The sequence below is a fragment of the Natrix helvetica genome (assembly GCF_964273705.1).
Source record: "Natrix helvetica genome assembly, chromosome: 13".
Classification (NCBI taxonomy): domain Eukaryota; kingdom Metazoa; phylum Chordata; class Lepidosauria; order Squamata; family Natricidae; genus Natrix; species Natrix helvetica.
In genome coordinates, this window is record NC_138557.1 from 9,797,478 (window position 1) to 9,824,514 (window position 27,037).

A 27,037-nucleotide genomic window follows, 5' to 3' on the forward strand; every position below is an offset into this window, starting at 1 on the left:
GGGGTCACGAGGGCGGGGGCGCGAGCGAGGCCTGTAGACTCGGCTGACAGCCTCCCTCTCTCTCTCTCTCCTTACTTTCGTTCGCCGGAGCGCCGGGTAGGTGAAGCGCGTACGGTGGCCGCGAGGGGAAAAACTTATGGAGATTCTCAGTCCTCCAGGTCATAGTTGTCCCAAAGGTGCTCTTTTTTTTTCCAAGAGGCGACTGGACTTTCTGAATTTACTCTGAAGACCTTTCGCTTCCCATCCAAGAAGCTTCTTCGGTTCTGACCGGATCTCCTTCCGTTCTCCACCTTCGAGTCGGAGCCGGAGAAGCTCCTTGGATGAGAAGCGAAAGGTCTTCAAAGAAAAGCCAGCAAGTCCAGTCGCCTCTTGAAAAAAAAAAAAGCACCTTTGGGATATGCACTTCCTGCTCCCAAAAGTATGAAGGGGCTAAGTCAGGGGTGTCCAAACTTGGGAACTTTAAGACTTGTGGACTTCAATTCTGGGAGTTGAAGTCCACAAGTCTTAAAGTTCCCAAGTTTGGACACCCCTGGGCTAAGTAGCAGCTCTTGATCAATTGAATGAATGGTTGTAAATGGAGGGCTACCTGTGCTGATGTTTCTGCTGGGCAGCTGCTCAAGAGTTTTATGAGATGGACGGCTATATTAAAATAGAATAAAATATGGATTAAAATATAAGAATGAAGACGTGGCATAAAAGGGTCAGTTGGAAGCTTGCTTAAAGGGACAGGGAAATGTCATCAGCCTTCAACCACAACATGTTCCAGCAAACGTCCCTATGTCAAAAGTCCAAAACCACAAGGTTCAATTAAAGTTCGTTAATGGCACCTAGTCCATACCTGTAACAAAAGGAGAAGTAAGACCCCCCATCTCCTTATAAGGCTTTTTCCTCAAGGTAACCAATAAGAAATGAGTTAAGTGTTTCACGCTGTCTTTGAGAATGTATAAGAATGCGTGCTTCGATAATGAAGGTCGTTCAGAAATTCGCAACGTTAGCCATGGGCTAACTTTTCTCAACCTGGCTGCCAAATAAACTCCTCCTGTATCCTGAGAAGTCTAAAGCCTGTCAATTTCTGCAACATTATTGCACGTTGTATATAAATGCATGATCTGAAAAGTTTGAATAAGGGTGTACAAATTCAGGAACTATTGTCATTGCGCTCCTTCCCACCATTGCCTCTGAGCACAGATCTGCTTTCAGCCCAAAGAAGTGAATGAATCAAAGGAGAGCAAAATCCCTTATGTAGTTGATAGAAGGCTAAGTACTCCTAACATGATAATAAATGCCGTATTTTTCGGAGTATAAGATGCTCCAAAGTATAAGACGCACCCAGCTTTTGGGGAGGAAAACGAGAGGGGAAAAAAATCTGCCTCTGCCTCCCAGCAATTTGCCTCCTTGCAGCAAAAAGCAAACAGCGCAGAAGATATACACTGTTTGTGGTGTTACATTTCAGGCTATTCTTGTACAGATGCTGTTAAAATTGATGGGGCTTTCTGGAAGTATACGTTATTCTCTGCTATTTAAAAGGAGATACAAGAGCATGGGGCCTCTTCAGATCAAGCATTTATTTTAAAAAGCTTCTTCATTCTGTTAAGTTGCCTAGAACAATAATAAAGCAGGCTTTAAAAAATAAGTGTAATAATTTGAACATTCTGTAGGCATTTATAGTTATTGACTTACCTCCTTGCAGCAAACAGCCTGTTTCAGTTTAGCCTGATTAGAAGAAGGAAAAAATCTGCCTCTGCCTCCCAGCAATTTGCCTCCTTACAGCAAACAGCAAGTTTCAATTTCAGTTTAATCCCAGGCCTCCATCAGCTGTTTCAGGCTGCGGGAATGGGCATAGCCTATTGCCACCTCTGCAAGTCCCATTTTCCCTGTTTGTTGCAAGGAGGAAAAATACTCCGAAAAATATGGTACATTGAATGTGGAATAACAGTACTACTGTTTTGTCTGGATTAATTTCAGCCCCGCAATCATTAGCGCTCTGCTGTCGCCTTAGATTGGCAAAATTGAAGAATTCAAGGAACTTTCTTTCTTTTGGCTTCTGAAGGCAGAATGTCGGAACTGAGCGACGAAGCCAGCGAGACAGAGCTCTTGAACCGCAGCCTAACCATGTGGCACGGAGAGGGCCAGGCGGCCAGCTGCCAAGAATTAGACATACCTTTGGACCTTCACACAGCCGCTTCCATAGGCCAGTATGAGGTGGTGAAGGACAGTATTGAACGGTAAGTGGGATGGAACGTCATCTGGATTCCCAGGAGGGAGAGGCGGCATTCCAGAGGAGCAAGAGACAACTCTGTGCAAAGAGTTGGTGTGAGAGAAAGAGGGTGGAGGCAGCTCCTCCCTAACAGTTCCCAGTGTATATGCTTGATGTGGATGGTAGCTTGCTTTAGTTTGGCAAGATTCAATCTATCGGTGAGAAACAATAAAGAAATCTACTTGGAAGCATCACAGCTTGTCTGTCTTGGTTTTTGGAGCCTGACAGTAAGAGAATAGCTAACAGGAACTTCCCACTGTCAGTAATTTCATGAAAGTCGATAATAAGGATGGGATTTTTTTTTAACATTCCAAAATGTTTCACAGAGTGAAAGTGTGCAGAGTGCAAAAACTTTTTTTTTCCATTTGCCTCTTCAAAATCTTAGTGCGTCTTATACCCCGAAAAATACTTTAGGTTCTCTTTATATGACGTGGCCAGAGTTAATTTCCTATTAGATTAAAAGGATTTTTGAAAACACTGGTTTTTAGACCAGAGGAACCATTCTGACATTCTGGCCCTGAATAGCAATGGCTTGCAGTTTTCTACCTTTGGGGAAATCTCACATGCTGTGTCCCTTCCAGAGGGGAGAAGGACTTGGATCAGAAGAACTGCGGCGGTTGGACTCCACTGATGTACGCCTCCTACATCGGTTACGACACCGTTGTGCACCTGCTGCTACAAGCCGGAGCAAACGTGAATATGTCCACTCCAGAAGGCCAGACCCCGCTGATGTTGGCAGCCAGCTGTGGGAATGAATGTGTGGCCGCCTTTTTGCTCCAGGTGGGTGAGCTTTAGAACGGCTGTCAAAATATGAAATCGCTCACGCTGTTTCAATAGGGCAAGGGGCCACTACTGGTTTAGCTTTTCGTCTTGATAATAGCCCGCCTCAGTTTTAAGAATCAAGGTCGAATGCATTGCACACCAGAACAACTAGACACAAGGACAGTTTCCCCCCCGCGTGCCATCACTCTGCTAAACCATTAATTCCCGCGACACTGTCAAACTATTTACTAAGATAGCAGCCCGTGGTTCTGGAGCCACATGTGGCTCTTTCATCCCTCTGCTGCGGCTCCCTGTTGCTCAAAATATGTGTCACATCCGCCAGTACGCAATTTATTTAGCTTTTCGACCCCTGGTAGGTTTTGTGCCCCCCCCCCGGTGTTTTCTTTGGGAAACTGATCCAAATGGCTCTTTGAGTGTTTAAGGTTGCCAACCCCTGACTAAGACTGTATTACTATGCTTCTCATCTTTCCTATTATCTGTCTCTTCCCACTTATGACTATAACCTTGTTGCTTGTATCTTTATGATTATATTGTTTTATTTAGTTTCCTAGCATGATTTTGATTGCTTATTTAGTATCCTCTGACTATCTAGCTAAGCGTTGCGTCTTACGATTCTTGATGAATGTATTTTTTTATGTACACCGAGAGCTTCTGCACCAAAGACAAATTCCTTGTGTGTCCAATCAGACTTTTTTGGCCGATAAAGAATTCTATTTCTATTGATAACAGCAAAGTATGAGCTCAAAATAACTAAGCAAATAGAATGAGATTTGTGTATTAAAGAAATTGGCGTAGATGCCCAGGTCACACATAGGTGACTCTGGGCAACTTACAATTAAAAAAAAAAATTCTTGCGCTCCACCAGTGGTCCACAGACCACCAGTTGGCGACCGCTGATCCTGGGGATGTGTAATAACGAATGTTCCATTTCTGTGAAGCAAGGTGCGGAGTTGGAGATGACGGACATCCATGGTTGGACTGCCCTCTTTCATTGCACCAGCGCTGGCCATCAGCAGATGGTGAAGTTCTTACTGGACAGTGGAGCCAATGCCAACTGCAGGTAGGAGAACATGGCCAAATATAACACAGCTCATCCTCAATTTACAACAGTTTATTTATTTATTATATTTTTTTGGGGGGGGGGGAACTTTATTGAGAATTTAAAACATTAAATACAAATACCTTTAAAAATAGTTTTGTACACGTAACAATCCTTTTTGACAGTACTAACTTAACCATTTACTACTCAAATACATTTTTATATAGTCCTAATGATTCCTATATCTATTACATCTACCGTATTTCTTCAGAGTATAAGGCGTACCAGATTATAAGACGCACCAAGGTTTTGAAGAGGCAAATTAAAAAAAAAAAGTAGGTAGGTAGATAGAGGGATAGAGAGGGAGAGAAAGAGAGAGAAATACAGTAGGTAGGTAGGTAGGGAGAGAGAGAGAGAGAGGCTTCTACTGTACAGCGCAGTGGAGTTGCCATGGTAACGGCTTCACAGTAACTCCACAAGGGAGCTCCCTCTGGTAAGGGGGAAAATCCAATATTAGAAATGATGTTTCGTCCGGACATTTCACCCCTATAAATAAATACCCAGGCAATGCCCAGTTATCGGCTAGTCTAATAATAAACAAATCCAGTCCCATAGTTAGTGGCCCAGAAAGACTTAGTAAACTGGGACTATGCCTCCTGTTTTTCATGGAGGCTGTTAGATTGGGTCATGGATAGGCACACACAGGCTTAACGGTAACAACAGCTCTTTATTCAGTACAAGAAATGAGAACAATCCAGCGTAGGTTGAGTCTGACAGCAGCTCTTTTATAGGGAGCTATCAGACCCTTCGACCAATGGGATTAAACCTCTGTTCCCGCCGGAAGAGAGGACCTTGGTGGAAACCACTGTAGTTAGAACAGGTATCTAACAGAGGCCATTAGATAACGCTATGAGGAAGAGTCCATTTTCATGGTTGTCAACTCTTTAGCTAAGTTACTGTTCCAAAGTCACCCAGATTGGCTTTATGTCAAGTTACTTTGGGACAGTGCTTCTCAATTATTTTCTGTCATGCCCCCCCTAGGAAGAAGAAAACATTTCGCACGCCCCGCGTGACTGTAAATAGTATCATTTGTCTATAAAATTGTTATAAGTACACCTCTGCATAACACTGTATCCTTATTAACGTATAAGAGAATAAAAAAAGAAAGAAATGTGGATCAATTTACAACAAAGAATAGCTTTATTAACTGTAGCAGAAAAGATTTAAAGGAGCACAGGATTTAAAGGAACACAATATTAAAAAAAACTTTAACCTGCAAAACAAAAATATATAAAATAATTTGAGCTGAGCCCCCCTTTACGGAGCCTCGCGCCCCCCCTGGGGGGCCCGCCCCACTATTTGAGAAGCACTGCTTTGGGAGCACGTGTGAAATCAAAAGCAGGATCCAGATCCTTAAATCAACACGGCTTACCTTGGAATGTGAGATTAATCTGAAATTAATCTGTGCTTTGGGGACAATTCCCTGTTCTCTTTCATACTATGCATTTGTAACTAGCCTTCGTTTTGCCCCATTGTTAATCACGCCAATATTGACTTGAGCCTTCCGTACGTTTTAATTTTCTCTCGGGCCAGGGAACCCCTTTGCGGATACTCGGCTCTGATGGAAGCAGCGGCTTCTGGTCATGAGATCATCGTCCAGTATCTTCTCAGCCATGTGAGTGACCCTTGATTTCCAGGAAGATCAAAAAGCACCATGCCTGTTTGTTAAACTATATCCTGCCCAGCCGTAATATTCTGTTCTGGTTTTGGCCGAGCACAAAGTGTGTCTGAATAAAGGTGGTATAACGTAGGTTAATTTTCACAAGCTTTTCACCACGAATCCTCTGATGACTGCATTAGGAGTATGGGCCCACAAAAGATTTTCATTAGGAGTTTGTTCGAACCTAGGCTTCCCAAGGTCATGAAGCCAACTCCTCATCCCGATAAAACCTCTTTTATTTAGGTTAAAGGGAATTCCTCTCCAGCAAAGTCCTGGCCAACAGTCTCTCAAGAGATTTCACAACTACAGACCTTGATCAGGCTTGGAGAGCTGCCAGGCCGATATCTTCCAAACTCCAAGCTGTAGCAGCAATTACTTGGCAAGAAGTCAGGAACAGATCTTCACCCTAATGAATTGAACGAATTGCCTCCTGCAAACTCCACTCCCCTTTTGCTCCTCTTTATTCACTATGGGAGGGGCCATTCACCGTCCACCTGTAGCTTTACTCCCGAGTTGGCCCTTGTTCCTTAGCTTTTCCCTTCTCCTGGCAGCTCTGCACATGCACACATTGGGAACAGGCTCCAGCTGTTCTTCTGCCCCACTGATGTCCGACTCCAAAGGCAGCTGATAACTGTTGGACGGCCCTGGCCCTGTCTCTGCCTCTGACACAGATCCCTCATCAGAGACTTCTCCAGACCCCAGGACCAGCCCGTGCCCCCCCCAACCTCCTCACTATCATCTGTGTGCCACATTAGGAACAGGCTCCAGCTGTTCTTCTGCCCCACTGATGTCCGACTCCGAAGGCAGCTGATAACTGTTGGATGGCCCTGGCCCTATCTCTGCCTCTGACACAGATCCCTCATCAGAGGCTTCCCCGGACCCCAGGACCAGCCCGTGCCCCCCCCCCCCCCAACCTCCTCACTATCAGAGTGTGCCACCAGCTCCGCTGGCCACTGGCAGGCCACGACACAGTTCCCCGGTTACTGCAAATGTTTCTAATTGCTACCAGTTCATTTTTACTGGACCGATTGAGTGAAGGTTGGTGCCTTCCCACAGGGCGTGAAAGTGGACGTACGGGACAGCACGGGGGCCACAGCACGGACCTTGGCCATGAAATACGGACACATGAAGATTGTGGGGCTGATAGACTTGCATACGGCTCCTGTGCCCAAAGTCTTGCGGAGAGGCACAGGTGAGTCAAAGGCTATAACCTCGTGGAAAAAGGATCTGATTGAATCGGAAGCCCTAGGTGGATGCGGCCGATGGAAATCTACCCTTTGAGCTCGGCCCAACAGGAAACAGATTCAAGAATGATTAGAATGCTAATCAAAGCTTTGATTAGAGATAATGGACTAGGCCAGTGTTTCTCAAACTTGGCGACTTTAAGTCCTGTGGACTTCAACTCCCAGGATTCTGGGAGTTGAAGTCCACAGGACTTAAAGTCGCCAAGTTTGAGAAACACTGGACTAGGCAGCTTTATAAGAGACTGGAAACCATTTGTGGACTCTCTGCGCGCTGAGTATAACAACAGAGGGTTAACAGAAGGATTTGAAGATTAGTGTAATGTTTAGCTCAACCTGTTGGCTTCTCTTTCTTCTTTCTTCTTTTATATTTAGATAGAGAGACATAATTATAAAATCTGTTATATTTAGCGCATAGAAAGTCCACAAACGGTTTCCCGTCTCTAGACAGTATATATTTGTAAAAGAGGAGAATTTACTGCTTTTTCTTTTGTTTCAGCACCCAGCCAGGATGGATCCTACGTGTTAAATGTTAAATTTAATTGATCACTTTTACCTCTCTCTCTCTTTTTTTTCCCCGGCACAATTTTTTCTCCTTTTTGTTGTAGTTAGGATGGAATGTATGCTTTCGTTTCGTTTCATTTTCTTTGTTGGTTTTACTGTTTCGTGTTTTGACTTATATAATAAAATGATAAATAATGGACATTTTAAAAAATGACTGCTTGCACTTTTGGACCTTCAGGGAAGTACGAAGATCTGAGCTCCTCTGATGAGTCTTACTGCGCTCCGCAAAGACAAAGGCCTGCCCGCAAATCCAGGGGCCCCAGTATTCACGAAGGGCCTCACGCTCTGGCCAAGATCACAGCGGTCAGAACTGGTGGGAAGAGCCGGCTTCATCATGGTGAGTTCAGGTCTTACCTCCTCTGCTTCAGAATCTGCCTAGATGGCCGTGGTGGCAGCGTTCCAAATATCATCCAGAATTAAATCAGAGTTCAAGGCATAGCTTTCATCAAAGTTACGATTTAATAAGAGCGACGTGTTGCAAATCGCTAAACTTTGAAGAATTCCCATTCCTTTGTTCACCTCCCTTCCTTTTACCGTCCCTTCCTTTTACACACAGAGCAGGTCCCGCCAGAAGGCTACGTCACCTTTAAAGACGATGGAAGCGGCTTGGAGGGAGGGGGCCTTCGGTACCGAGATGTCATCTCCCCCATCAATGACCGCGATGTGGAGAGCAGTAGCAGCCGAGGTACCCTGTCTTTTCTTTGGCCGGATAGACTGATCCTGCTGCTGTTGTGGCCTGCCAGTGGTCAGCAGAGCTGGCAGCAGATTTGGACATTGAAGAGGTTGGGGAGGAACATGGGCCAGTCCTGGAGTCTGGGGAAGGCTCTGATGAGGGCTCTGTGTTGGAGGCAGAGAGGGGGCCAGGGCCGTATGCCAGTTATCAGCTGCCTTCAGAGTCAGACATCAGAGGGGCAGAAGAACAGCTCTGAGCTGAAGGAATATAATCATTTCCCTGGTTCTTGGAATTAGATTGTGATCTGTTACCAGCAGAGTCCAAGGCAAAGGATTCCACATGCGCACGCTGGCCAGCTGACAGGGCTGCGCCTCACGTGCCCTGACAAATGGCTCCGCGTGCCACCTGTGGCACGCATGCCATAGGTTCACCATCACTGCACTAGAGGGTCAACACCCACAATTTTTCAGAATACTGAAGTTCATAGTGAAAAAATTCATCATCATCATCATCATCTTTTAATGACCCCATAATCCCTTGCATCGGGGTGGAGTCTAGGCAACTGAATGGAGCTGAATGTTTACTGGCCAGATGCCGTTCCCGTCACCAATGCGGAGTTATATTCAGCAGATATATTCCCGTCGTGCCCAGAGAGAGAAATATCTGTCTCTACCTAGGATCGAACTCACAGCCTGCTGATTAGGAGGCGAGAGCTCCACCTCTAGGCCACCGCACCACCACTCCTCGGTGAAAGATATAATACTGACCTAAAATTGTGAGATTTGCTCCTTGTTTTGTCCGTATCTGACTATATAAAGGTGGCCCCTCCGTTGGGTCTGAAACGGTCTCTTCTGTCACTCCTCGCTATTTCAGAAGAGAATTCCTTCTTCCCAAATGACGGGGGCGTCATCCAGACCAGCAGCAGCAGTGAAGGCCTGGCCAGAACGGTGGGGATCAGCAGCGAGGGCTCCTTAGAGAGCAATGAGGTAGAGAACTTGCAACACATGGGGCGATCTTGGGTGGACTCAGGAGCTAAGTGTCCGGGTTCCAGATAGCATCCAAAAGTAAATCAAAGTCCGAGGCAAAGTATTGCTCAAAGTTCCAATTGATGAAGAGAGCCAGGTTGGCACATCTGGGAAAACCCGAATCTGAAACCTTCCCGGTTTTCCCCCACCCAGTTGAAAGTTCAAGATCTTGCCCCCCACACCCACAAGTCCCATCCCATAGTCCAATCTCTTACTGCCATGTTGGCAGTTCCACCCATCCAGTTCCGGTCAGGTGCAGAGGTTCAAAGACAAAGGATGACCTTGGCTTTCTAGAAAGAATATTGTTATGGCTACATAGCATCTAACTCCGTACAATCCCCCCCTCCCATTTTCCCACAATAGAAAATGCTTAGTAAAATAATAGAAAATATGGCAGGCCAGAGATCCAAAAGAAAAGATGGTTGCAGGTCTGACACAAAGCAGAATTGAGCCTCTGGTGAGGGGACACCCTCCCCCCCAGACGAGGACAGCACTAGATTTTATCTTAGTTGCCAAGGAAACGTCATGTGTCTTCATGGAGTTACTGGGAATTCAACTTGACTCAAAGGTGTCTTAAGTGGAAAACAAATACATATTCTTGGTGGGGGGAAAAGAGCTATAGTGGCACAGTAGTTAGAATGCAGTACTGGAGGTTAACTCACTGCCCACTGCCAGGAGTTCGATCCTGACCGGATCAAGATTGACTCAGCCTTCCACCCTTCCGAGGTTGGTAAAATGAGGACCCCGATTGTTGGGGGCCAAGAGACTGACTCTGTAACCTGCTTAGAGAGGGATGTAAAGCACTGTAACGTGGTATATAAGTCCAAGCGCCATTGTTAATACTTGGAACAGACCTTGGTGGTCTTCTAGTCCAACGCCCTGCTCAAGCAGGAGACCCTATACCATTCCAAACAAATGGATGTCCAGTCTCTTCTTAAAAACCTCCAATGTTGGAGTACCCACAGCTTCTGAAGACAAGCCGTTCCACTGATTAATTGTTCTGGGGATTTCGTCTCAGTTCTAGGTTGGTCCTCTCCTTCATTAATTTCCATCAGCTACTTCTTGTCTGACCTAACAATAGGTTGACCTCTTCCTCTTTGTGACAGCTCCTCAAATATTGGAACACTGCTACCATGTCACCTCTAGCCCTTTTTCATGAAACTAGAAGTACACTGAGGCTGAAATTGCTCCTTGAGAAGGAACCTAATTCTTTTTCTACTCGTGATAATAAAAAAGTGATGATGTGTGGAAGCTTCTGAAGTCTTTAACAATTGACCTTTGGTCATGGAAGAGGTCCTGTGTCATATTTATCTAACCTGTGTTTTGAAGAAGACTGCTTTCGCTGGGCTTATCCTCTGTCTGTAAGGCCTGCAACCATATTTTCTTGTGGATCTTTGGCCTGCCACACTTTCTATTATTCTACTATGCATTTTCAATTGTGGGAAAATGGGAGGAGGGATTGTACAGAGCTAGATGCTATGTAGCCATAACAATATTCTTTCTAGAAAGCCAAGGTCATCCTTTGTCTCTGCACCTTTGCACCTGACCGGAATTGGATGGGTGGAAGCTGCCAGCATGGCAGTGGGAGATTGGACCACGTGATGGACTTGTGGGTGTGGGGGAAAGATCTTGAACTTTCAACTGGGTGGGGAAAAGCGGGAAGCTTTCAAATTCGTGTTTTCCCAGATGTGCCAACATGGCTCTCTTAATAAATTGGAACTTTGAGCAATACTTTGCCTCGGACTCTGGTTTACTTTTGGATGCTATTTGGAACCCTGACATTATCCTTCTTCTCACTGTGTGCAGGATTCTGACTCGGCAGCCAAATCCTCCAGCCGAAAACATGCCAAGAGTTCCATGAAGGCCAAGAATCGCTATGGCAACAGTGACACTCACTGGCCTTGGAAAGCCAAGGCCTCAGCTCAACACCACATCCCATCTAATGATGAGACCCCCTCCTGCACTGGAGCACAGGTAACCCTCAAGCCCAGCAAAGCTAGCCAATACAGGGGAGAAGTACCATTTTGGATTTCTGGGTGGTTTCTATTGGTAGTTGGTTATCATAGGAGAATTTTGAGAATCTGCCAAAACAATTCTCCATGTCCAAGTATACCTAGAACAGTGTTTCTCAACCTTGGCGTCTTTAAGTTGTGGGCTTTGACTCCCAGAATTTCCCAACTATTATGCTGACTGGAGAATTCTGAGAGTTGGGTGTTGTAAGAGAATCTTGAGAATCTTTCCAATCCGTTCTAGAGATACCTAGAACAGTGTTTCTCAACCGTGGCAATTTTAAGGTATATGGACTTCAACTCCCAGAATTCTCATGCCGACTGGGGAATTCAGGGAGTTGGGTGTTATAAGAAAACCTTGAGAACTTTCCCAAATAATTATCTATTCTAGATATACCTAGAACGGTGTTTGTCAACCTTGGCAATTTTAAGGTATATGGACTTCAGTATATGGCCCCAACCAGTACTAAAAAGATTAGCAACCCACCAGCGCTCCTGACAGTCTGTTCTGTTTGCTTCTCCTGGGCTGTAGGATCTGGCCACCTTCCTAGACCAGATTGGCTGCCTGAAGTACTTGCAAATCTTTGAGGAGCAAGATATTGACCTCCGCATCTTCTTGACTTTAACGGAGAGTGACCTAAAAGAGATAGGCATCACGTAAGTGGATTTTTATGCTGAGGATTGGACCCAGAACCATGCAGCTTTCCTGCCAGAGCGCCTATCCCTCAATGCTTCCCATCTTCAGTTTTGGCCCTTATTATTTCAATCATTATCATTAATATCAGAATTATTACCATTATTTTGTAAACCTAAAGTGACGCAGGCAATATACTGTTCATTAAGCACCTATGTATACTTAAGGGGAGAAAATGGATAAATAAACTTTATAAATGAATGAATGGATGAATGTAGTGTATTTGACTAAAGGCGTCACTGTATGCAGCAACCTTCTGGGCACGCGTGGTGCCAAGTGGGTCTGTGTGGGAGAAGAGCCCAGTCCAACCCACAAGACGCTGCTTCGTTGGGCCTGCAAAGAATTCTGGTGGGAGCTTTCCTGCTGATTCCTGCTTATTTTCCCCTGTAGGCTCTTTGGACCAAAAAGGAAGATGACCTCCGCCATTGCCCGATGGCACAGCAGTGCCCGGCCCCTGAATGATGCCCTTGAGCTGGCCTATTCCGACCGCCTGGAAGCCGAAATGCAAGAATTGGCCATCCAGCTTCACAAGGTGAAGCACCCCACTTCTCTAACGCGTTTGGAAGGAGATGAAGGATGCTTGGTTGGCATCCCAGGGGTGATGTGTACATGTCGGTTGGGTGCCTCCTTGGTTTAAGCCCACCCCACCCACCACCCACCCCGCCAAAGTACTAAGAGAGTGAGGTTGAAATGCTGGTCCTTCAAGTCAGAGGAAATCCGGCAGGTGAAAAGATGGTGGGAGTGGATTTAGTGTGAAGAGTTAAAAGCTTCAACAGATTTTGACTTGACAGAGAACAAACTCAAGGCCCAGGGGCCGAATCTGGTTTGCGGGCTGCTGAGATCTTAGCCTGCCCTGGAAACAACTAAAGTCCGCGGCCCTCCGGGCTCCGTTTTCAGCTGGGACAGCCTCCTGCAGCCCTCTGCCAGGGAAAGTGGAGCTTGAGGGGGGATCGGGTTTTGCTGGCAGAGGGCTACAGGAGACCGTCCTGGCCAAAAACAGATCTTGCCAGGGCTGCGCATGGCCCCCCCTTGAGCTCTGTTTTTGCTGGTAGAGGGGCTGCAGGAGGCCATCCCAGCTGAAAACTGAGCTAGGGAGAAGAGCACTGACGCAAGTGATGTCATGCTGGCCATGCTCCCCCCCTCCCCCGAGGTCAAACATAACCCCTCAGTGAAATCGAGTTTGACACCCCTGACATTGAACATTGTCAGAGTTGGAAGGAACCTGCTCTGGTTGCACACAAAGCACTGGACTCTCTCTCTCTCTCTCTCTCTCTCTCTCTCTCTCTCTCTCTCTCTCTCTCTTTCTTTCTTTCTTTCTTTCTTTCCTTGCAGAGGTGTGAGGAAGTCAAAGGGCTGAAAGGACAGGTGAGCCAAGAGCAGGAGCTGCGAGCGGTGGTGGAGAGCTGCCTCATGGAGCAGGACGTGGCCTGGAGCAATGCCCAGGCTCAACTCCAAGAAGTCCAGGGCATCACCAGAAGTGCTGGGCTCCTCCTGGAACAGATGCGGTGAGCGAGCCTTTAAGGGGGTGCCATTTTGGGAGCCAGGATTCCCAGGGCCAAACAAGATGGTTGTTAAATGAATTGCACCTGATTTTACAACCTTCTTCTGCCATGGGTATCAAGCCAATCTCTGCAGTTGGTAAGTGAATCCTGTGGTTGTTAAGCAAATCCATCTCTCCCCCTCCCCCCCCCATTGACTTTACTTATCAGAAGGTGTCTGGGAAAGTCATAAATGACGATCACATGATCCCAGGATTCTACAACTGTTGTCAATACATGTTGGTTACCTGGATTTTGATCACATCACTGATGCTGCGACAGTCATAAATGCAAGGAACAGTCCTAAGGCACTTTTTTTCAGTACCCTTGTAATATCAAACAATTGCTAAATGAATGGTTGAAAGCGTTGTAGCTCGCCAGTGGCCAGTGAAATCCTGGAGTCTGGGGAAGGCTCTGATGAGGGCTCTGTCTCGGAGGCAGAGAGGGGGCCAGGGCCGTATGCCAGTTATCAGCTGCCTTCAGAGTCGGAGATCAGTGAGGCAGAAGAACAGCTGGAGCCTGTTCTCAGTGCGCAGAGTTGCCAGATGAAGGGAACAGTTAAGGAACAAGGGCTGACTCAGGAGTAAAGCCACAGGTGGATGATGAATGGCCCCTCCCAGAGGAAATAAAAGAGGAGCAAAAGGGGAGTGGAGCTTGCAGGAGGCAATTAGTTTGCTTAATTGGTTTGTGACTCGGCCTGGCAGCTCTCCAAGCCAGAGAAGGTCTGTGACTCTAAATCCTCCCTTGAAAGACTTTGCTGGATGTGAAGGAGCAGAATTCACAGGAAATTAATAAAAGGGTTTTTTTTGTCGGGACAAGGAGTTGGCTTCAGGCTCTTGGGAAGCCTCAGTCAGAACAGTAAGTCGAGGACTATCTATAATCCTCCTGTGAGAATAATACGGTTTCTTCTGCTTCTCTGCCTCTGTGTATGATTTTCTTTCATAGAAATCTCTTGATATCCTTCTGGTTTCTTTTTAAGGGCCTGTCAGGCAGAGCTGGCTTCCCGGATCAACCAGGAGCAGGCAGCCAGCCAGGGATCGGAAATCAGAGCAAACTTAGGAGCCAGTAAGTAGGGGCTGCACTGTTGATGACCAAGAGGCTGTCTTCCCCGTCTTCCTCCCACACATTGTATCTGAGCTAAGTTTCCTCTTACTCCTGTGGAACCCATCCCTCCCCTCTTCAGAACCCACTTCCTGCCTATCTTCTTCACACATCTTTCAACCAGCTCTCCTTTCCCCCCTATTCATCCTGGGCGCCATGGTAGCGCAGTATTGCAGGCTAATTATGCTGACTGCCAGCTGTAATTCAGTTCTCGCTGACTCAAGGTTGACTCAGCCTTCCCTCCTTCCGAGGTGGGTAAAATGAGGACCCTGATTGTTGGGGGTCAAGAGGCTGATTCTGTAAACCACTTAGAGAGGGCTGTAAAAGCACTGTGAAGCGGTATATAAGTCTAAGTGATAGCTAGATAAATCTTATCTATCATATTGATCTATCATTGTCTGTCTGTCTGTCTGTCTATCTATCTATCTATCTATCTATCTATCTATCTATCATCTATCTATCATCTATCTATCTATCTGTCTATCTATCTATCTATCTATCTATCATCTATCTATCCTATCTGTCACTTTATCCATCTACATCTGTCTATCTATCTATCTATCTATCTATCTATCTATCATCTATCTATCTATCTATCTATCTATCTATCTATCTATCTATCATCTATCTATCCTATCTGTCACTTTATCCATCTACATCTGTCTGTCTATCTATCTATCTATCGATCCTATCTGTCACTTTATCCATCTATCTCCGTCCGTCCGTCCGTCCGTCCGTCCGTCCGTCCGTCCGTCTGCCTGCCTGCCTGCCTGCCTGCTTATCTATCTATCTATCTATCTATCTATCTATCTATCTATCTATCTATCTATCTATCTATCTATCTATCCATCCATCCATCCATCCATCCATCCATCCATCCATCTATCCTGTCAATCTTTATCCATCTCCATCTGTCTGTCTGTCTGTCTATCTATGTATCTTATCTGTCATTCTTTATCCATCTGTCTGTCTGTCTGTCTGTCTGTCTGTCTGTCTGTCTGTCTATGTATCATCTATCTAGCCGCGGTGGCGCAGTGGTTAGAGTGCAGTACTGCAGGCTACTTCTGCTGTCTGCTGACTGCCTGTTTTTTGGCAGTTCGAATCTCCCCAGGCTCCAGGTCGACTCGGCTTTCAATCCTTCCGAGGTGGGTAAAACGAGGGCTCAGATTGTTGGGGGCAAGAGGCTGACTCTGTAACCCACTTAGAGAGGGCAGTAAAAGCACTGTGAAGTGGTATATACTGTAAGTCTAAGTATTCTGGCTACTGCTATCCTAATATTTTCCTACTTTTCTTAGGCAAACCAGCTGAATTGTCCCGCCCCCCACTCCTAAAAATAAAGACGTACTCTGTTTCCTCTATATCTCTTAGTTACTACAAGATATGGAGCAGCTGGTATAAGTGGCTTGAAAAGAGTTGTAAAATCAATGCATAAGGAACACATAGAAACACAATGAAAAGAGATGGCATGTGTTTAGAAAGCAATAGAGATGGAAATATTGTATATAGATGCATATATTGTAAAAATGAGAAACTTTGAAACAAAGAAGAATATGTATAAGATAATAGAATGGAAAATGGAAAACCCAAAATCAGAAAAAAGAAATACCGATAACAGAAAGCTGTAAAAGCCTAACTGTGATTTTGATGTTTGGCAAATGTCAAGCCTGAAGATTTAATTACAAAATAATAAAAATAAAAATAAAGATGTGGCTCTTCTTTGCCCGAAATTGGGAAAGGGATTTCTTTCATGTCCGTCTCATCTACTTGAATTAATGCTGCCGATTTCTTTCTCGATCTTAGGCCCCGAAGGATGGTCACCTACCTTGAAGGCCCTTAGCCTGCCTGAGCTGGCAGCTCTTCTGGAGGAATGCGTGGGGGAAATGGGTAAGGTTAATACAGGCGGTTGAGCAGTTGTCTTCTCCTTGATCTGATCAGCATGACCAGAGCAGCATGACACGCCCAATGGTTGCTATCAAAGGGAAATAGATGTAGGACAGGGGTGTCAAACTCAAGGCCCGGGGGCTACGTCCGGCCCACGGGTTGCTTAGTTATGCAGGGCCGCCCTGAAAGCAGAAAAGGGCCAGTCTGCGGGGCCTCTGCCAGCAAAAACAGAGCTCAGGTGGGCCACGCCCACCCACCCCATCCCCGCCCGTCCCCGTGAGCTCCCATTTTCACTGGCAGAAGGCTGCAGGAGGCCGTTGCAGCCGAAAACGGAACTCGGGAGCCCGTTTTCTCTGGCAGAGAGTTCAGGCTACCACAGGCACCCCGGCACGAGTGATGTTGATCTGGCCACGCCCACCTTGTCACCCTGAGGTCAAAGGCAACCCTGATGCAGCCCTCAATGAAATCGAGATTGACACCCCTGGTGTAGGAGAAGAGCAGGCAAGAGCTAAGGGAGGCAGAGTTAAATGCGTCATCAGCTTAGAATCCTTGCCTTGCCGCGAACGATCCGAGCTCAGTCCTGCTTGAATGCTGTTGATCCTTATCTGCCACCGGTTCAGATTTGAACTTTAGTTGACTAGTATCTAGGCTTGAGCAATAAATCCTTCTGCATTGCCACTTCACCTATGGTGCTGATCAGTGGTGAAATTCAAAAAAAAATTCCCTACCCATTCTGTGGGCGTGGCTTGGTGGCCATATGACCGAGTAGGCTTGGCTGCCAAAGCTCAGAGATCCATACTATCAGGCTTTACACAAAAATAGCACAAAAGCTGCACAACTGACGGACACACACAATACAAAAGCAGCTGGGCTTCACACAAAATGCCCCCTGCCACAAGCAGGAACCTCACAGACAATCAAGGACAGCTGATTGTCGGAAGTTTTGGTGTTTTTTTTTAAAGCATTTTTTACTACTAATTCAGACGAACAGTAGCATTTTTTTACTACCAGTTCGGGTGAACCTGTCAGGGGAAGATTTCACCCTGAACTAAATGAGGCTTAGACCGCGGCTTTTCCAAACAGGCATTATTCTTCAAGAAAGCGAAAGTGAAGTCCAATAACAAGTTCTAATTAAAAAAACAAGCTTTAATACAAAAATAAGAAAATAGAAATAAAACAAATCTATCTAATTGTTACATTTTGGCAGAAACGGTTTGTCTCCCAGCTTCCTGGCAGACGAACAAAGATCAAAAGGGAAGAAGTCTCTGGAATGTGTGATGTACATAAACATGTTAAGCATGCGCAATAAATCATTGTCAGATAAGGCTTATGACCTGCGCAGTAACTCTTTCAGTAACTATTCAGTTCAGTTCGACTAGCAAACATTTAACGCAGTGACAGAACCGGTAGCATTTCACTCCTGATGCTGATCCTTTGCACCTGGCAATAATGGAACAAGACAAGTTCCCTGAGCGAGCTTGCTTGCCTGCCATAGTGGAGGTTTCCCCAACACTTGCGGTAACTGAGCTGTTTTGCCTCTCTAGGGACAACTCTCTCTTCTGTCAACCGTAGCCTTGAGAGGCTACAACGTCCAGAGAAGGGGAAGGCTCCCCGCAAACAGCCCTAGCAGTAGAGGAAGGTAAGTGAGGAGCAAATAGCCCCCAAGATTGAGAGTGGATGTTGGGGTGTAAAAAACATTGCGGTCTTCAAGGCCAAGAGAACGCCTTTGGAAGAGACATTGGGTTGACCATTCTGGGAAACGAGAAGCTTCCCAGATACAGCAGGCAGTCCTCAACGTACGACCAAAGTTTCTGTGGTTTGCCTGGCTCCTGCCCACTTAGAAGTTTGAAAGCATGCAAATGCGAGTAGAAAAAGTGGTACCACTTCGGTGGGGAGGAAACAGAACACCGTGACGTCATTCTGGTCGCATGACTGTGGAAATGTCTTCAGACAGCGCTGGCTCATGGCCTCGAAATGGAGATGAGCGCCACCCATGACCAATAGCAATAGCACTTAGACTTATATCCCGCTTCAGAGCTTTACAGACCTCTCTAAGCGGTTTACAGAGTCAGCCTCCTGTCCCCAACAATCTGGGCTCCTCATTTTACCCACCTTAGAAGGATGGAATGAGTCAACCTTGAGCCAGTCAGAATCGAACTGCTGGCAGTCAGCAGAGTTAGCCTGCAATACTGCATTCTAACCAGTGCGCACCATGGAAGGAAGGAAGGAAGGAAGGAAGGAAGGAAGGAAGGAAGGAAGGAAGGAAGGAAGGAAGGAGGGAGTTCCGGCCACTTGACCCACCCACCCAATTTAAATGTTTCTCCCTCCATTCACAGAAAAGCTTCTGCAGCCTGTCCCTTTAAGATAGTCCCCAAGAGGGAGGGGGCTGGGGGGGGGACGGGACAATAAAGGGAGCAGCAGTTTTGCTGTGAACGGAGAGAGAAACGTTCGGGTTCTCTCTGCCACGGAATTCAATGTTAAATGCAGCAGAGAGAATCCAAACGTTTCTCCCTCCATTCACAGCAAAACTGCTGCTCCCTTTATGGTATCCCCCGACCTCCTCTCATGTTCATACACATATTTTTTTCCTACCGGGTTCTGTGGGCATGGCTTGTGGGGGGGTGGGCATGACTGAGTGGGCATGAGCGACATCGAATTGACCATGCCCCCTCATTCACAGAACCCACCCACCCCCAGCAAGCCATGCCCACAGAGCTGGTAGGGGGGCAAAAAATTGAATGTCACCCCTGGTTCAGCCCAATGCGTGAATCCCCGTTTATGCCTCGGAGAACTTCGGTCTCGATGTGATGTGAGATGTGCCCAGCTCCAAAGGCTGCCTCAAATAGCAGGGGTAGATGTTTGCTGGGGCAGATGTTTGCTCCTGTCCTGAAGCCATGCCTCTCCTCTTGCAGACACGCTGACGTTGGGTGACTGTTCCACCCTGAAGCTGTGATTGCCTGCAAGAGTGAAGCGAGCGCAAGTGGTGGATCGGCGGCAGAGGCCCTCTCCGGTTAAGGGCCTTGGAATACGCCGCTGCCATTGGTGGCGACGGAGGGCAGAACCGCTGGACGGCACGCCTGCGGTGCTGAAGGAGGGACGCGGCTCTGATGATTCTGCAAAGCCAGGAGAACGTTGAACCCAGGAGCTCTCTAAAGCTTGGAAGTGCCACGCAAGCAAGTTCAAGTGCGCCCAGTTGTGGAAGACATGCTTTGCTGTCTCTTAATAAGCAAGCAAGTCTCATTGATACCAATATCTGAGGTTCTTTCTTCCTCCACCTCTGGGAGCACGACGGGAAACATCATGGCAACAAAACTCTCAGCCTAAGGACTTCATCCTCTCTTGACCTCGAGGCCGAAAGAGTTTGCAATTCTCCCCTCTCCCAATTTTATCCTTTCTTTTCTCTTTCCAATCAAATGTGATATATTTTTTTTTTAAAAAAAAGTGGAAATGCTTATTTTTCCCAGGAACAAAATGTACCCCTTGGGGTCCTTTTAGCCCACAATTTGAGATGATAGTCTCACACTTGACAATGATGAGGTGGCTCCCCTTAGCAAAACTGGAGTTGTAAAATCTTCAGGCAGAACCAGGACCTCTGGATTAGTCCCCGAAGAGCCAAAGATAACACCCAGGTCATAAAGAGTAGTAAACCTAGTGTAGGTAAGGCCGGGGTTTCAAACTCGATTTCATTGAGGGCTGCATCGGGGTTGTGTTTGATCTCGCTCTCTGCAACTGAGTTAAATCCACGAGCTGCAGAGTCCCCGGAAACGCAAACGACCATCTGGCCACGACTCACAAAGGTTGCTTCCAGCAACGCCTCCCTCCGCCTGCTGTGCTAAATCTCCCCTCCCGGTCCCATTAAGAGGGGCGGGGTCTTTCCCCCCCGTAGTGAAATCAACTTAGCTTTGCTACTGGTTTTGGAAATGTGAGATATGCGCCAGCTCCGTGCATGCACAGGACTTTCCGCGCATGTGCAGAGCGTCAAAAAATGGGCCGTGATGATGTCCAGGGCGGAGCCTGCTACCGAGCGGACCTGCAAAGGTAAGTAGAACAGCAAGGGCGATTTAGATTAGCTAGAAAGCAAGACATCCAACGATTCTAGTTAATATAAATCATACGTCACCATTGATCATCGGAAATACTGGTTCGCCCGAACTGGTCACATTTTTTTACTATCAGTTAAGGCGAACCGGTAACATTTTTTACTACTGGTTCGCCCAAACCGGTAGCATTGCACCCCTGCTTTCCCCCATCAATCTGGCAGATCTCCGCTTCTCTGCCCTGCTCTGGCATCTACCAAGGCTGACAGCTCCTCCCACTCTTCCTCCTTGGCCTGCGAGCTCTCCCCAGCTGAGGCATATTCAGCTGACAGCTCAGGGTCAGCAATGCCAGGCGTGCCAGGAATGCTCTCATTCTCCCCTGAGGCCTCTGAGGAAGACATGGAGGAGCCATCATCCACAGAAGACATCACAGGAGATTGGGGTCCCCTGTTCTAGAGGCTGTCTGGGATCATGGAAGCACTGATGGGAGGGCGTGAAGTGCCTTTTCATTGCAGATACGAACATCTCACTAGACCTTGTATTTGCCAGAGATTTCAAAACGGTAGTGTCAGGCTTCCAAGTAGGATCCCCAATGAAAGAAGACTCCGAGGCTTGAGTTTCCTCAAAGTTCCACTTTATGAGAGATGTCCTATTGGCACATCTGGGAAAACCCAAATCTGAAAGCTTCCAGGCTTTCCCCGCCCAAACGAAAGTCCAAGCCCCTGCCTAGCTCCCACATGTCCATCACATGGCCCAATCAAAGCACCGTCCCAACTGGAGATGCCTCCCAGCCACACCACTCTGGGTGCAGGGCAAGACGTCCTTGACTCTCTGAGAAAGGAGTGTTACTGTGACTATATCTCTCCCCGTACTCCATATAATCCCCCCCCTCATGTTTTCCCACAGCAATAAATGCGGCAGGCCTGAAGCCCCAAAGCAAAAGATGGCTTTTAGTCCTGACATGTAGATTACAAAATTCAATGAACTTGGTTCCCTTCCTACAAATTAAATCGCCCAGAACTGGCTTGGCTGCCATCAGCAGCAAGCTTTTGGGTGCTTCTCCTTGACATGTTCAACTAGTGCAGAAAGATTAGCTGAACTTTAGAAAGATTCTCTGTTCGATCAGAAGGCTGATGCAGCCAAAGAGTGCCTTGGTTCATTGATTGGACTTCCCTCTCCCTTTCACCCCATTTCTGAAGTTTGGGGGGGACTCCTCCAGAGCAGAGGTGGCATTCAGCAGGTTCTGACCAGTTCTGGAATACCCGTAGCAGAAATTTTGAGTAGTTCGGAGAACCGGTAAATACCACCACTGGCTGGCCCTGCCCCTTCTATTCTCTGCCTCCCGAGTCACAGCTGATCAGGAGGGAATGAGGATTTTGCAGTATCCTTCCCCTGGAGTGGGGAGGGAATGGGGATTTTGCAGTATCCTTCCCCCTGGAGTGGGGAGGGAATGGGGATTTTGCAGTATCCTTCCCCTGGAGTGGGGAGGGAATGGGGATTTTGCAGTATCCTTCTCCTGGAGTGGAGAGGGAATGGGGATTTTGCAGTATCCTTCCCCTGGAGTAGGGAGGGAATGGGGATTTTGCAGTATCCTTCCCCTGGAGTGGGGAGGGAATGGGGATTTTGCAGTATCCTTCCCCTGGAGTGGGGAGGGAATGGGGATTTTGCAGTATCCTTCCCCTGGAGTGGGGAGGGAATGGGGATTTTGCAGTATCCTTCCCCTGGAGTGGGGAGGGAATGGGGATTTTGCAGTATCCTTCCCCTGGAGTGGGGAGGGAATGGGGATTTTGCAGTATCCTTCCCCTGGAGTGGGGAGGAAATGGGGATTTTGCAGTATCCTTCCCCTGGAGTGGGGAGGGAATGGGGATTTTGCAGTATCCTTCCCCAGGAGTGGGTAGGGAATGGGGATTTTGCAGTATCCTTCCCCTGGAGTGGGCAGGGAATGGAGATTTTACAGTATCCTTCCCCAGCCATGCCCACGAAGCCACGTCCACAGAACCAGTAGTAAAAAATTTTGAATCCCACCACTGCTCCAGAGTTCACAGCTGCTAACACTCCAGGGTTCATGGCTGCTAACCCTCATAGCTAAAGGGAGTTGGGTGTATTTTTTTTCAATGCATGTCCTAAGCCTATTCCTCAGAAGCGGTACAATATTTTAAAGAATGTACTTCGATTTTTTAAATAATTGTTATAGTCAGGTTTCTCTACGGATTATATATACTGTACAACTTTTGTCTTTTATATTAAAGATTGTGATTTTTTAAAAAATTATATCTGGCGAGATAGATCTTTATGGAACAGAAAACAATTTAAACCACTGTGCATGGCTATACTACTTCCAACTGGAGGAGAAACTCAAAAGGACACAACTTCCTTGTGTCCGGGTTCCAAATAACATCCAAAATTAAATCAGAGTCCAAGGCAAAGTATTTCTCAAAGTTCCAATTGATTGAGAAAGTCATGTTGGCACATCTGGAAAAACCCGAATCTGAAAGCTTCCCGGTTTTCCCCACCCAGTTGAAAGTTCAAGATCTTGCCCCCACACCCACAAGTCCATCACATGGTCCAATGCTCCCACTGCTATGCTGGCAGTTTCACTCATCCAGTTCCAGTCAGGTGCAGAGATGCAAAGACAAAGGATGACCTTGTCTTTCTAGAAAGAATATTGTTATGGCTACATATCATCTAACTCCGTACAATCCCCCCTCCCATTTCCCCACTATAGAAACAGCATAGTAGTTCCTTCCCAAAAGAAATCTGGCTGCAGGCCTGACACCTTGCCCATCTGGAGGTTTCAAAATGATCTCGGAGCCAAGGTAGACGGTAATCATGATGTACAGGTCACGAGGTTAGAGAAAAGTGGAAGCAGAGCTTCTAGCTTAGGATAGAGGTCTACAACCTTGACAACTTTAAAACTTGTTGACGTCCATTCCCAGAATGCCTCAGCCTGTGTAAAAGCCCTATGAAGTGGTATATAAGTCAAAGTTGAAGCTCGCAGGTCGTAAAGTTGACAAGATTGGAGATGCCTGGACTAGAATGTGTGTTTTTTTCCTGTTACGCCAGCTACTCTTAAATATGCAGGGACTGTTTTGCAAAGAAGATGGTTGAGTCATAAAATGCTCAATTACCGACTGATGTGGTACAGTTCAGGTAGGTCTTCATACCTGAGCCTTTTTTTTAAAATTGTGAAAACCAGACTTTTGGCTATTTATAGCATTGTAGGGATGCAGTGGCTCAGTGGCTAAGACACTGAGCTTGTCAATCAGAAAGGTCGGCAGTTCCGCAGTTCGAATCCCTAGCGCCACGTAACGGAGTGAGCTCCCGTGACTTGTCCCGGCTTCTGCCAACCTAGCAGTTCGAAAGCACGTAAAAAATGCAAGTAGTAAAACAGGAACCACCTTTGGTGGGAAGGTAACAGCGTTCCGTGCGCCTTTGGCGTTGAGTCGTGCCGGCCACATGAACACGGAGACGTCTTCGGACAGCACTGGCTCTTCAGCTTAGAAACGGAGATGAGCACCGCCCCCTAGAGTCAGGAACGACTAGCACATATATGTGAGGGGAACTTTTACTCTTACCGAGAATAAAAATTGCAATCTATTTTTTGATATACTGAAGTAGATGCTTTTCAAATAAAACAATGATATTGTAAAGACCAAAAACGTGTGACTTAAAACAATCTTACCCTGTTTGTTAACCAGTGGTGGGTTCCGGATCCCGGTACTGTGCAACGGGGCCCGGCAGCCACTACATGAACCCCCGCAGCGCATGCGCAATGCGTCCTTACCTCCTGTGATGCTCCGTTGCCTCTGCGATGGTCCAGCTGCTCAGCAGAGCCTTGCACAGGCACTGATGGCCTATTTCCTTCAAATACAGGTAAGGAACGAGGGCAGGCGAGTGGGCCCTCCAGAGCACCGTACCGAATGGTACCCAGTACTCCCGGCAGGCACTGCCTGCAACCCACCACTATGGTTAACCATGCTTAAGGGGAAATTTATCCTCTCTTCAAGAACATCTGGAAGGAGCCATATACAGAAACTTCAGCGGCCTATTATTGTAGTGAAACCAAACTGCACTGGAAGGTATTTATCAGACCTAATGACCCAGCTGAAATAATAGGAGTTGCAAAGTAATAAATCAACAGGACACCAAATTTGGAGAGAGTGCCATGCGTCGCACAGAGAGGTCTGGGAGAGAGGCTTTGAATTGCCGGATGCCTTTGTGTTAAGTATTGGTTGTGGGAAAGGGATTTCCTTTTTTGTAGATCCAATATTCATCATCATCTGTGAATAAGTCACAACAAGGCTGAAATGATTGAAGATGCTGCTCAGTTATGGACAATTTTGCAAGTTTGCATCCAAGCCCAGGAAGGGATTTTGTTCTGACCTAACCTAGGCTTTCCCAAACCACAAAGCAAACTCCTGGTCTTAATTAAAAATCATTTTAATTAAGTGACTGTGAATTCTGTTCATTCACATCCAGCAAAGTCTTTCAAGGGAGGATTTACAGTCACAGACCTTCTCTGGCTTGGAGAGCTGCCAGGCTGATCTCTGCAAAACTTGGCAAGGAGTCTCGGAGAATCACGAACCAATTAAGTGAACCAATTGTCTCCTGCAAACTCCACTCCCCTTTCGCTCCTCTTTTATTTCCTCTGGGAGGGGCCACTCATCGTCCACCTGTGGCCTTACTCCCAACTTGACCATGGTTCCTTAACTGTTCCCTTCTCCTGGCAGCCCAGCACATGCACACATCAGGAACAGGCTCCAGCTGTTCGTCTGCCTCACTGATGTCTGACTCCGAAGGCAGCTGATAACTGTCATATGGCCCTGGCCTCCTCTCTGCCTCCGATACAGAACCCTCATCAGAGCCTTCCCCAGACTCCAGGACTGGCCCAGGTTCCTCCCCAACCTCCTCACCGTCCGAATCTGCTGCCAGCTCTGCTGGCCACTGGTGGCCCACAACAGATTTCACACAATATATTTCATTGACCAATCTGACCAGTTGATGACCCCATGATGCATCTCTTCTGCTGGAAAAATATTTATTTACACTCTTTTTAATACATGTGCAGTACAAATGACTGTAAGCACCAACATCTTTTAAATCCAAAGGAGCGTGCCAGGCTCAAATGAAGTGCCCTTTTCCTAACATTTGTCAGGTTTCAATATCAGCAGGGATGCTTTTTTGAAATTCCAAAGTAATTTCATTCATATTGGCCGTCCTCTTTTCCCAGCATCTAGATCAGTGTTTCTCAAACTTGACAACTTGAAGATGTCCGGACTTCAACTCCCAGAATTCCCCAGCCAGCATTCGCTGGCTGGGGAATTCTGGGAGTTGAAGTCCAGACATCTTCAAGTTGCCAAGTTTGAGAAACACTGATCTAGATTGAGGCTGTTTTTTGGGGGGAAGGCATGCATTGCAAATTATAAATGATTTAGATATGCCTTTCTTTTTTAACACGAACTAGTGAGTATGGTTCTTTCTTTCTATGCTGGCTTAAAACACTACAATTTCATCCTCTTGCACAGCTGGGCATCATGGTTGTCCAATACCAGTATCCTTTTTAAATGAAAAGATGGGGATTTTTAAACTCTGAACCCCTCTGTACACTGTTCCTTCATAAAGCATCCTTTTTTGCAGTTTAGCCAGTGGTGGGATTCAGCCAATTTGCACCTATTTGGGAGAACTGGTTGTTAACTTTCTAAGCAATTCAGAGAACTGGTTGTTGGAAGAAATTTCTTTTTGTTTTTTTCCTTCTTTACAGGGCTAATCCTGTAAGGAAGGCAGGAAGGAAACATTCTGGTGTTGTTTCCAGCCTCATCTTTATTGCCCTGCTTACAGAAACTGCCTCTCCGCGTAATCTTTATGGCATCGTCACGCCCATCGACCTGAGTGACGTTGAGTTGGCCATGCCCACCCAGTCACATGACCACCAAGCCACGCCTACCCAGCTGGTCATTAGGGCAGAGAACCGGTTGTTAAATTATTTTAATCCCACCACTGAGGTTAGCCAAGGCTAAACGTGCTTCTTTCAGCAATCATGATTCCACTTATCTATATAAAAAGAAGAAGAAAATGGAGATAAATCCTGAGCCTGCGAATCGCAAAAAAAGTCCTTAACGTTCTTCAAACCATTTCCCAGTTATGTGATATCGGCACTGAACCTCATTGTAGATATTAGGGAAGTTCCCAAGATAGAGCTAAGTTGGCTGTTGCTTGAGTTGGCCATTGCTAAGTTGGCCATTGCTTGAGTAGGGAGCAAGATGTGTCATCAGTTGATGAAAAGCTGTTCTGGTTTTCTTCCCCTTAGGTCCAGGATGTTCGGAAGTGAAAATGAAGATCTGTCCTTTCGCCTCCTAGCTGCCACATCTTGTATATGAAAGGCATAAGAGCAGAACGCAATACGTTTGTGCCTGGAGAGCATTAAGGCCCTCGCCTGTTGTGAAAGTCAAGTGTCTGACCAATAAAAGTTGAATCC

The 27,037-nt window shown here is 46.6% G+C and overlaps 1 protein-coding gene across 2 annotated transcripts; it reads left to right on the forward strand.

Annotated features, from left to right (window-relative positions):
* Nucleotides 1-29: 29 nt before the first annotated feature.
* ANKS3 (ankyrin repeat and sterile alpha motif domain containing 3) lies at nucleotides 30-20,399 on the forward strand. Of its 2 annotated transcripts, XM_081965337.1 has the most exons (17): nucleotides 30-96; nucleotides 1,966-2,225; nucleotides 2,839-3,037; nucleotides 3,979-4,100; nucleotides 5,673-5,754; nucleotides 6,856-6,991; nucleotides 7,783-7,941; nucleotides 8,161-8,289; nucleotides 9,151-9,263; nucleotides 11,109-11,276; nucleotides 11,844-11,968; nucleotides 12,396-12,537; nucleotides 13,338-13,510; nucleotides 14,523-14,608; nucleotides 16,445-16,528; nucleotides 18,070-18,164; nucleotides 19,438-20,399. In XM_081965337.1, exons 2-16 carry the CDS (start codon nucleotides 2,056-2,058, stop codon nucleotides 18,150-18,152), a joined length of 1,971 nt encoding a protein of 656 aa, XP_081821463.1. In that variant the 5' UTR covers nucleotides 30-96; nucleotides 1,966-2,055; the 3' UTR covers nucleotides 18,153-18,164; nucleotides 19,438-20,399. The 2 variants fall into 2 exon arrangements, with proteins under 2 accessions (XP_081821463.1, XP_081821464.1); XM_081965338.1 differs by lacking the exons at nucleotides 30-96; nucleotides 1,966-2,225 and having other exon boundaries at nucleotides 2,891-3,037; nucleotides 3,983-4,100.
* Nucleotides 20,400-27,037: the final 6,638 nt, after the last annotated feature.